At 45.7% G+C, this 11,962-nt stretch overlaps 1 protein-coding gene across 1 annotated transcript in view; it reads right to left on the bottom strand.

The window, feature by feature from the left end:
* Positions 1–4,408: 4,408 nt before the first annotated feature.
* Positions 4,409–11,962, bottom strand: part of scinlb (scinderin like b) — a 43,797-nt gene continuing 36,243 nt past the window's right edge. The window contains exons 14-17 of the mRNA XM_072273462.1: positions 9,866–9,987; positions 9,694–9,771; positions 7,483–7,543; positions 4,409–6,011 (exon numbers count right to left, since the gene is read on the bottom strand). Of these exons, the coding sequence (XP_072129563.1) occupies positions 5,839–6,011; positions 7,483–7,543; positions 9,694–9,771; positions 9,866–9,987 (434 nt within the window). The 3' untranslated portion in view covers positions 4,409–5,838. The remainder of the gene's footprint in view (positions 6,012–7,482; positions 7,544–9,693; positions 9,772–9,865; positions 9,988–11,962) is intronic.

Genomic DNA, 11,962 nt, shown 5'->3' with positions numbered 1-11,962 from the left:
TTTTGCCTCCACAGATGCCACCTCACCCAACTTGAGTTCTTCTAGCATTCTGCTCATTCAAGATCCCAGCATCTTTTTTGACTTCATAGATAGGCCCTGTTTCCATGGCTTAGAGAAATGGTATGATTAAACACGAAGGAACCAAGGGGATATATTTACATCAGTATCATCTGCAAAAGCAGTTTCAGTGTAACATTGAAGGAAAACTTCAACAAACCAAAGGATCAAAAGTAAATGGGACATTGTTTTCAAAGAACTGGCGGTAATAAGAGGGGCTGAAATGCCTTTCTTCTACTGTTAGAATCTATGAAATTCTGCAAGCAGTTGCCTCAGAAAAGCTGGTACTCTTTTTGACGTGACCTTTACAGCATATAGTCAAATGACCAGACTTGGAGGTTTTGACACAGAATGTTAACCTTAAACATGAAACTCAGTAAGAACAGTCCGAATGAGCAGGCAACTTTGTGTTGCTCAAGACCTGCTCTTTTAATTTAATTCAAATACTATGAAACATTTTAAATGCAAAAAAAAAGTTTCGATAGGATTATCTGCAGAATCTTTGATCTCTGAGTTTCAACACGGATGTTATGAGTTAACTTATCATAAAATATTTTGCGTAATGTGGAATCTTTTTTTAAAGAGATGCAGCACAGTAACAGGCCCTTGCCAGAATGGGAATGGGAAGTCAAATTAAAATTAAAGTGGATGGCCACTTGGAGATCCTGCCTTTTGTGGTGGATGAAGTGCTTAATGAAGCAGTTTCCCAATCTACGTCATGTTCTCTGATGTAGAGGAGGGTGCAGCATGTGCACTGGGTACAGAAGATGACCCCAACAGACTCGCAGGTGAAGTGTCGGCTCATCTGGAAGTCAGTTTGGGATCCTGAATGGTGATGCGGGAGGAGATGTAGAGGACTTTTGCCAGTCCCTGCAGCACATCACTAGCCACAGGGCTTCAGTTAGAGAGGCAAACATCTACTACCACTCTCCAATTTCTCCTGCCAATATTGAATCCAATTTACTACCCCACCCTGAATGCCAAGAAACTGAGCCTTCTTGACCTGTAGTTATTCCATTAAAGCCAGGACCAACAGGCTCTGGGACAGCTTCTTCCACCAGACCATCAGACTGATTAATTCACTCTGACACAGTCGTATTTCTAAGCTATATTGACTGTTCTGTTGTATATATTACTGTACATACTATTTATTACAAATTACTATAATTTGTACCTCGCACATTTAGACGGTGATGTAACGTAAAGATTTTTACTTCTCATGTATGTGAAGGATGTAAGCAATAAAGTCAATTCAATTCAATTCCCTGCACCTGGAATATGCCAGTTTGTATCTTTCAGTTGTAGACCATGCCTTTTGCTCAAAGACGAGGAGGTTTCAGGCAGAACAATGTGAGTCATTCACCCAGTTGGTGATCTTCCAGCAACTGTCGATGTTTGACCCAGTGTTCATCCCTGGAAACAGTATGCAGAGCACGGACTCCACTGCTTGGGATGACCATTGCCCCCCTTTGCATACCACCTTGGCAAAAACGTTCACGCAGTTCAATTTAGAATCAGAGAATGTATACGGTATACAGCCTGCAATTCCTACTCTTCACAGACATCCACCAGACAAGAACCCAGTAGAATGAACGTGAGAAACAACAGGACGCCAAAGACGCACCCCCCCCCCAGCGAACAAGCAGCAGCAGGAGCATCGACCCTTCCCCCACTTGTGCCAAAAGAAGCACCGCCCCCCCCCCCCAACACCATGCAAGCAATAGCAAAAACCTGGCCAAAGAGACCTAGAGTCCATCAAAAACTACAGGTCCATAACCCAGCTCCTCAGGATCTCAGACAGGCTGTCTCTCCCTCCAGTGAGGGAAAGAGAGGTCACTCTTGCAACAGTGAGGTCAGAGACCAGCAACTCACTGTTCCGATGTTACAATCTTCCATGTCGCTTCTGCAAGCCCGCCAGACTTGAGGATCGACAGGCTCTCACGAGAAAGAGAGAGAGGGAGGGAGGAGGAGGGGAGAGGGGAGATGGAAGGGTGAGAGGGAGGGGGGAAGGGGGAGGGGAGAGAGTGAAGGGTGAGGGGGAGGGGAAGGGGGAGGGGAAGGGGGAGGGGAGGGGAGAGTGAAGGGTGAGGGCGAGGGGAGGGGGAGAGTGAAGGTGAGGGGGAGGGGTAGGGTGAGGGTGAGGGGAGAAAGGGGAGGGGGAGGGGTAGGGTGAGGGTGAGTGGAGAGAGGGGAGGGGGAGGGGGAGGGAGATATCACTAAAGTACAAGGACCATCTTCTGAGAGCAGCACACACTGCCCGCTGTTTTGATGTTTCAGTCTCCCACATATTGACAAGGGCAGCACTGTTGGGTAACAGTTAACACAACACTTTACAGATCAGGGTCCAGCTGCTGTTGCTGTCTGGAAGGAGCTTGTATGTTCTCCTCGTGACTGTGAGGGTTTCCTCTCAGTGCTGTGGTTTCCTCTCACATTCTGAAGGTGTAGCGGTCAGGAGGTTGTGGGCACCTCGCTGATGCATGGTGACACTTGATGCTGCCTGGCTGAGAGGGTGTGTGCTATCCTGAGAGGCTGGACGTCCTGTGGAGCAGCAGAGACTGAGGGGAAATCTGATAGAGGTTTATAAGATAACGAGGGGCGTAGATAGAGTGGACAGACAGTGTATTTCCCAGGGTTGAAATGTCTAATACCAGAGGGCATGCACTGAAGATGAGAGGGGGTTGATTCATAGGCAGCGTGAGGGGCAAGTTTTTTACTCAGCGAGTGATGGATGCCTGGAATGTGCTGCCTGGTATGGTGGTAGAGGCAAGTACATTAGAAGCTCTTAAGAAACATCTAGATTGGCACATGGATGTAAGAGACATGTGCCTGATCCTCACTTAAGGCTTTTGCATCAATGGAATGACCTCTATGTCCATGATGGAGGCCAGCCTGAGCAGAGGCTAGCACTCAGGGTTGTTTTCTTACTGGATAATATAATTACCCCTCACTCTTACCTCATTGGTGATGGTGATGGCTGATTCTTTGTTTGTAAAGATCAGGAGGGTAGTTGCCCCTTCTCCATCACTGTAGAACTTTCCTTCCCGCCTGTGGTGTGTCGGTTTATAGTGAAGATCGGTGTGTGTGGACTGATTCCACTCTTTAGTCTGGGGGACGTTCCACAATGTCACAGCGAGCTATGACAACTGCAAGGCTGTGGATTGAGTTTAGGAGTTTCCTTCTCCTAGGCAGACTGCCTGGCAAGGCTAACAAGTCCCATCGACCCGGGTTTGGAATCGGAGTTGTCCTTCTGCTGAGCTGACTGCTTGCCAAAGCTGATGAGCCCAGCCTGGCTGCCCAGATATACCGCTGGACACTCGGTCACACCATGACATAGCAAACTCAGTCAGAACAGGGACACCAGGTGAAGGTGTCACTATGGGCATGGCAGTGTAGGACAGGCCATATCCGAGTGACCTCCTGCATGGCAAGCCAGACAGTGGTCCTGTGGCGATCACTACAGATGGAAAGCAGAGACTATGGGAGATGCTTCACCTTTCTTAAGTGAGCAGGACGTCCAGCCCAGAGCTCATCACCATCTCCCAAAGTGCAATCTCCCCTCGCCTAAACCCCAAATGTTAACTCTTGCATCCAACTTATCCTAAGTACCTCCCAAGCATCCATCCCAACCCCTGTTCTGAACTCAGACACCAAGTCTCTTCGCTTAGTACACTCTTAGAATTAGATTGACCCAGTTTCTTGTGGGTCCTCTGTAAAAGTTCCATTTTCAGTCTACTGAATACCTGACCTCAGTCCAGCCAAATGGAAATTTCTCACACCAACTGGGGTTCCTTTAATAAACTATTCAGGAATTAAGTTCTGAGTGTTTTGCTTTAGATTTTAGTTTAATATCTTATTTTTTAAGAATTTCTCTGTGTTTCATAAACACATCTAGGAATGTGATTGCAAACACGAGGAAATCTACAGATGCTGGAAATTCAAGTAACACACATCAAAGTTGCTGGTGAATGTGGCAGGCCAGGCAGCATCTCTAGGAAGAGGTACCTCTTCTTAGAGATGCTGCCTGGCCTGCTGCGTTCACTGGCAACTTTGATGTGTGTTGCTAGGAATGTGATTGAGTCGGTTTTTGCACTTTCTCTTAAAGCTCACTTTGTGGCAGAGCTCCCTTTGCCCACCTCGTATAAAATGACTGATCCTTTCAACAGACAGGGTCTCGGCGCAGAATCCTCGTGATGGCGTCTGCAAGCTCCCACTTCAAAGGATCACCAAGTACAAGAGGGGATTGTTCATTAGGGCAGCTGCAAACCTACTCTGATTCCTGTTCACTTTTAAAAAAATCATCTGCCCCCGTTTCTCAAAGTCAGTGTAAAATATACAAAATGAGACAGAGAAATAATTTTCCAAATAAGAAGACTTTATTAAGATTCCAACTTAAGAACAAACCAAGAGTCTGGACACACATATATTTTTTTTCTCTCTGAGCCAAGCAATTTCCGCAAAAGCCTTACTAAAATCGACCGCTAAAATTTCCCTATGGTCTGCAAGAACTGGAAAGTCATCTGCTGGCAATGTCACACCAGTGAAAGGTGGCAGCAGACAGTCTAGTACCCAATTGCTCCAGCACAGCCCCCACAAGTGCAAGAAACTCAGTTTCAAGGCCACAAAGGTTCGGAATATTCTTTGGAATTTCATGATGCTGTTCAAAAACAAATTATTTTTTCCAAAGCTGCATCACCTCTAACACTAAAATTTAGCATGCAACCAAAGCATCCTCAGACCTGTATCTGATGCTGATTCCAGGTGCTTGCCAGCGAATAAGGCACTTCCAGAGTTGGCAGGGATGTTAAATGAGTGAGTGGTGGTCCATTCACATCTTCTATTTCCAAGTCACAAACATTTACTGTACATCCCCTCATCAACTTACTGCAGGGGCATCACATATATTCCCTACATACTAAACACCCAACTTCCACAGTTCTGGTCCCATTATTTTACTGCAAGAGGTGGTCAAAACTTTTCAAATGTTTTTGATTATTAATAGCCTGGAGTATATCACGTGCAACACTATATCGACTTACTTTCAATGGACTTCATCTGGTCAAGAGATAGGTCAGAATTACAGCAGCACTGGGAGGAATTAATGTTCTAGGTCTATCAATAACTAGTTTTCAATAGATGAATTTTGGTTCACATACAGCAGGAGTGATAGCTCTCTCTCCCTTGTTAGTGAGAGGGAGAGAGAGCCTGAGGGAAGCCAAACTGCTGGGTGAACAGTGGTTTTTGATGCACTGTAGGTCATGGTCTCTTTGGGCACTTTGCTATTGCTTGCTGGTGAGTGACGGGGAGGCAAACCCTTTTTGCTAGAATGTGGGGAGGGATAAGGGGAGGGTTAATGTTTTGTTGCTGCTTGTGTGTAGGTGGGGGGGGGGGGGTCTTTTGGATCCTAACATTTTTCCTATCATTCATTCTTTGGGGTTTTTCTTCTATGTCGTGGATGACTGTGAAGAGTAAGAATTTCAGGCTGTATATTGTATACTTTCTCTGATATTAAATAGAACTGTTGAACATGTTATAGTTTCTAAAAACAAGTCTGAACCAACAGCAGGGGAAACTTGGAAGCAGGTCACTGTGATTATTGCGATTATTACTCATGATGTGTTGAAGCTGAATTGAGTGAATTAAATACTCAATTCAATCACGTAGCCATTAATGGTGGAGTAAGTTTCTGAACTTCTACTGGCACCGGCGAACCCGAGGCTTCAATGCGTTGCAGCTAGAATATGTGAGCAAGCAGAGAGGGGGCAGCAGTGTACCTCCTTCGCATCACTGCACCTGGAATTTAGCTAGAGCCTTTTGCAAAGGGCTCATATCCCACATGCTTGTATCCCAAGCAAGGAACCAGCCAGTGAAGGTCAATGGCTCATTTCCTTGTTTCACAGTAATGATGGGAGTCCCCACGTCTCGTCCAGCTGGGTCAGCTTCCAGGTATTTCTTTGCTGTAAGAAAGCAAATGAATGCAAGAGATTAGAAAATTGTTACAGGCTCAGTTTTACATCTGTACTGAATGCTTTCCCCAGTTACTGAAACATCACTCTCCCCCCGCCCCAGCCCCCCGGCTTCTTCTCTCTTCCCCCTCCACTTCTCAAAGTAAATTGAGATAGTCTGGTGAAGAGGCTTGTTGTGTCCGTTCTGGGGCAGCTCACTCACCTTTGGCTCCAAGTAGCTGTTTACATGAAGCCGCACCCTGCTACACTGTTTTGACTGGCGGGCTAAACCAGGTAAGGGTAGCTGGTGGGGCTTCCTCCCCCAGTGAGACCAGGACAAGCCGATCCTAGCCTGTGATTTCAGCTCCAGCGGATGGGGCAGATGAGATCAACAGTGAGACCGGATGGCCAGGAAGGCCATTCTGCAACTCTTTGCGGAGAGCAAAGGGCATGACTCAGGCACAAAAGAAGTCAAGGTCACCCAATGCAACCAGTGTAGACCCCAGTTGTGACGACTATTCATACCACTGGACCCGAACATCCAAGGTTGAGAGGGTGGAACTGGCCCAGTGCTATGGGTTTCCCACTTTAAAAGCGCTCCTCCACAGATTTCACTGCAGTTTCAGAAGAACTATATAAATCTAATTGTCATTGTTGGATACAACAAACAACCAATCAAACTAAATCTAGATAACTGCCAGAACAAGATTTCTTTGCAGTAAGAAAAGAATCCAGACTTTGTGGGGGCAAAATATTTCCTTAGTCTCCACTACATCTCTTTGCTGTAACTTTAACCCCTCTTGTTTCAAACACTTCTACACTGGGGAAATATTAACTATCCTGGTCTACATTTTTCATGGTCTTATAACCCTAGAAATACTCATGCAACTTTTCTCTTCATCTGTAATTGAACAGGGTTCTGCTGAAATGAGGAAAACACTGAAGCCATAATCTTGTTCAGAAGACAAAATTCAAATAGATTGAGTTAACTCTGATCACATGCACCCCAGAGATTATTTAGCCTGAATACCACATTCATGTAATATCTGTGAATAGTTCATGGTCAATCCAACCCCTTTAGCACCCTACAATCTTTAGACTGTACAGCAGGTCATTGGGCCAATCTGAATTTGAGTTCAATGTACAAGTGGCCTCCTGATGAGAGATAATGAAGTCCAACAACCATGATGCCTGATACTGAAAAGAGCGAATGGGAATGGAAATGAAGTTAAATAAGGCAGTACATTGACACCTCTGAGGAGTTCACCAATCCTTGTTTAAATGGAAAAGTCAAAAGACTGGCCCTCCACTTCTCCAGCTGACCAAAGCAATGGCTGGTCCTGAATTTTATTGTTTGTAAAAATATGGGGGGGAAGAGAGAAGCCAGTAATTCCGCAAGTCATGTAGGTTATAGTTTTCAAGCAAGTGCGACTATGACTGATTTTGCATCTCCTGTATATTCACATCCTCCCCAGCTACCCACCGCACATCAGGGACTCCGACTTCTCCACTTCATTGGCCTCCTTGCCAAGCCAAATAAAAATCTACAAAAGTACAAAGAGAGAGAGAGAGAAAGAAAGATCACACCTCCTGATGGTACAAATGATCACATTACAGCCATTCCAGCAACTAAAATTCACTCATACAAAATTCACAGATCACCACCCAAACATTTGGGTTACGGGGAAGCATGGTAGCGCAGGAAATAGTGTAACGTTAAGCTGCATCAGTGATTTGGGTTCAATTCCCACTGCTGTCTGTAAGGAGTTTGTACGTCCTCCCTGTGATTGCATGTGTTTCCTTCTGATGCCCCAGTCTCCAACCACATTTCAAAAATGTACGGGTTAGGGGTAAGCTGTGGGCATGCCATGTTGGCGCCAGAAGTGCGGCAACCCTTGCCGATTCTCCTCAGCACGTCGGTGTACTGTGTTGGTCTTTGACGCCAGTGGTGCATTTCACTGTGTCTTTTGATGTACATGTGACAAATAGAGCTAATCTTCACTTTTCACTCTCACAGAATATAGGTGCCACAGTAGTGTAGCGGTTCGCACAACGCTCTACAGCACCAGTAACCCGGGTTCAATTTCCCCCACTGCCTGTGGGCCGGTTTGCTCCGCGGACCAGTTTAATATTGACAATATTCTTGCGGACCGGCCAATCGGTGGTGGAGGGGGTGGTGGAGGGATGTTCAAGTAGGGTTAAGCTCACCTCAACATGTCTTTTACAGTGAGGGTTGCCAACTTTCTCACTCCCAAACAAGGGACAAAATTAGCAGTCAAATTCCGGGACACTTGCGTTTACCCCAGGAAAGTCTACCATGACCATGAAGCCTTGCGCGGGCACCTGTGTGCGCATGCACGTACGTGCCGATTTTTCTCCCCCACAAATCGGTTTTGGCTTCATCTTCCCAACTATACTGTACATACATTATTTCTACTTTATATAGGCTGTGTATTTATCATATCATTCCTGCTTTTATTATATGTTAGTGTTATTTATTTTCGGTTTTATGTATTATTTGGTATGATTTGGTAGGTTATTTTTTGGGTCTGGCTCAAAATCTTCCCCATATAAATTAACGGTAATTGCTTCTGCGCTTCACGCCATTTCGGCACAAACGGTTTCATAGGAACGCTCTACCTTAGCGGGGAAAATACGGAACAAGGGCGGTCCTGTATGGGACAAACCAATTTAGCCCAATATACGGGATGTCCCGGCTAATACGGGACAGTTGGCAACCCTATGTTCAGGTTCAACAGTGCGTGACAGGGAATGAGGAAAGGTGCAGCTGACTCATATCGTTTCCTCACGGCCCGGTAGCACATGCTCTGCGGCCCGGTACTGGACACGGCCCGGTGGTTGGGGACCACTGCTGTAAGGAGTTGATCATGATCATGTGGGCTTCCTTCAGTCCCCACAGTCCAAAGACGTCCTGTGTGGTATGTCATTGTAAATTGTCCTGTGATTAGGCAAGGATTAAATCAGGGGTTACTGGGCGATGCAGATTGAAGACCCAGAAGGGTCTTCTCAGCACTGTATCTCCATAAATAAATATGATAAAAAGTAAATGCTAATTTCTTTTTCCAACTTTTGTTTCCTGACGCATGCAGAGTCGGTATAGCCTCGTGTGTGTGGGAAAATGCCAACATGAATTCTTTTCTGGTACCCCTCTGGCAACTCTTTGTCCTGCTCCCCTCCCCATAGTCAGAACATTTCCTCCCCCACCACCCACCATGCAGCTGCCAGAGCTGAAATTTATTAATTTATCAAACTGGGAGAAATCCTGGGAGCCTGCCAGGGTTACATTTAACCTTTCCTCGGGACTTGAGGCAAATTACTTGTTGGTGCCCGAATAAAGTGAAGATAGAGCTAACCAGGGGTTGTGGGGATCAGGGAGGGATGTAGGGGCAAGAGAAAGCAGGAGCATTGACACAATTATTTGCTGGGATCACAGGGGGAGCAGCCAGCTGGACTGGAACCTGGTCTGGTACCCAGGGCCATACTGGGAGAGCCAGCCTGGCTAGGAACATAGAGCGTGAACCCTGTTTGAGGGTTACGCACATCCGTACAACTTCAGCACCACCAGAGGGGAGGAACCAGGGTCATGAGATGTAGCCTGGATTTCGCGCAGCCACATTAAAACCACGGGGGAAACTTTGTCAGTGCTTGAGATGTCAAACGAGCCACAACTTACTTGATCCCAAGTGTCCAACAGCATAACGTCATCAACTGCCAGGTCACTCTGTGTGAAGTCTCCCGGGACTTCCTCAATCTAAGTGAAAAAGTACATATTACTCTCAAAACACTCCTGAAAGTCGGCCTGGTAAAGCTTTAAAAATCCTGCAACTCAAAAGGCCTCCACTCACAACAAATGTGCCCGTTTTATTTGAGCATCCGAACAGACGAACTGGGTGAGTAACAACTTCATTTTTCAGTGATTTCGAGGTCTGGTATTCCTTCTTCCCACCGAGCGCTTTCCAGAAACTTTCTGTGTTTGGGCAGAAAACAAGAGAGTGAATTATAATCCTTGGATGGAATTTGAACAGTGGTCCTCCCAACTTCCAGCTGACAGGCTCCTCCAACTCTCCACATTTCTTCAGCACCACAGAGCACTAGAACCACTGCGAACATTGCATCTGACACCTGCATGGAAACGGTATTACTTGAGGTGGAGATAGGTTTTCAGACATTAAAAGAATCAAGGGTTCTAAGACCATAAGGCATAGGACCAGAATCAGACCCAAGGGTCCATTTGGGCCTGCTCCGCCATCCCATCATGGCTAATTTATTATTCCTCTCAACCCCATTCTCCTGCCTTCTCCCCATAACCTTTGACACCCTTACTAATCTAGAACCGATCAACTTCCGCTCTATACATAGTATGTACTCAATGACTTGGCCTCCACAAGCAACTGTGACAACGAACTCCACTGATTCACCACCCTCTGTCTGAAGAAATTCTTCCTCCTTCCTATTCTAAAGGGACATCTGACATTGTACCATCTGATCCTCGACTCCCCCACTAAAGGAAACATCCTCTCCACACCCACTCTATTTAGGCCTTTCAGTATTCAATGGGTTTCAATGGCATCCTCCCTCATTCTTCCAAACTCCAGTGAGTACAGACCCAGAGCCATTAAACATTCCTTATATATTTACCCTCTCATTCCCCAGATCAATCTTGTGAAGCTTCTCTGAATCCTCTCCAGTGCCTTAGATAACGGATGCAAGACTGCTCACAATACTACAAGTACAGCCTGACCCTTATGGGGAGCAGGAGGGAGAATGGAACCAAGATCAGAGCAGCTTTAATGGTATGGGAAGACAGAGTAGTCACAAGAGGATGTCCGATCTATTTCTGCTCTTATTTCAGATCCTGCCGTGCAACGAGCTGCCAGAGCTGGTGGTAGAGACAGATACAATTAGAAAGTTTAACATTGGACAGAAAAGGGAAAGCGAGAGATACAGGCCTAATACAGGAGGATGGGATTAGTGTAGGCAACATGGTTGGCACAGATGAGTTGGACTGACTATTTTGGTGCCACACAGCTCTACGACTCTAAATTGTGGCAGAGTGATTCTGAAGGACCTATGCCACACCTGTGATAATTCAGAGTAGCAGGATGTCAAGTAAGATTACATAGCATAGAAACCATGGGACAATTTGGCCCAGAGGTGTTCTACATGGGTAGATCAAAGTTGAAAGTAAATCTATTATCAAAGTACATTTGTGTCACCATATATAACCCAGAGATCCATTTTCTTGTGGATATTCACAGTAAATACAAAGAAACAACAAAATAATAATAATAAATAAATAAGCAATATATCTAGATCACGAGATGAAAAGTCCTTGAAAATTAGTGCATAGGTTGTGGGAACAGTTGAGTGTTGGGGTGAGTGAAGTTATCCCCTTTGGTTCAAGAGCCTGATGGTTGAGGAGTGATTGTGTTCGTGAACGTGGTGGTTCCTGTACCTCTTTCTTGATGGCATCAGCAAGAAGAGAGCATGACTTGGGTGGTGGGGGGTCTCTGACGATGGACACTGCTGTCCTGCAACAGCACTCCATGTAGCTGTGCTCAATGATGGGGATGGCTTTACCCGTAATGGACTGGGCTGTATCTTTCTGAAGGCTTTTCCATTCAAAGGCATTGGTGTTTCCATACCAGGCCGGGAAGCAACTAGTCAATACACTCTCCACTGCAAATCTGCAGAAGTTTGTCAAAGTTTTTGATGACGTGCCCAATCTTTGCAAACTTCTAACACTGCCATGCTTTTGTCATAATGGCATTTATGTGCTGAACCCAGGACAAATCTTCTGAAATGATAAGACCAAGGAACTCCAAATGATACCATCCCATATCACTGTTTCCCTTTGTTACACTTACACAAGAACCTCTGTACATTACATGAAGAGGAAGAAGAACTCAGGGATTTGGGGAATGGAATTAATTGTGTCATAG

Source organism: Mobula birostris, chromosome 12 (assembly GCF_030028105.1).
Source record: "Mobula birostris isolate sMobBir1 chromosome 12, sMobBir1.hap1, whole genome shotgun sequence".
NCBI classification, from domain to species: Eukaryota; Metazoa; Chordata; class Chondrichthyes; order Myliobatiformes; family Myliobatidae; genus Mobula; species Mobula birostris.
Note: the sequence above shows the minus strand (reverse complement) of the source record. Positions and strands in the feature narration are given on the sequence as shown.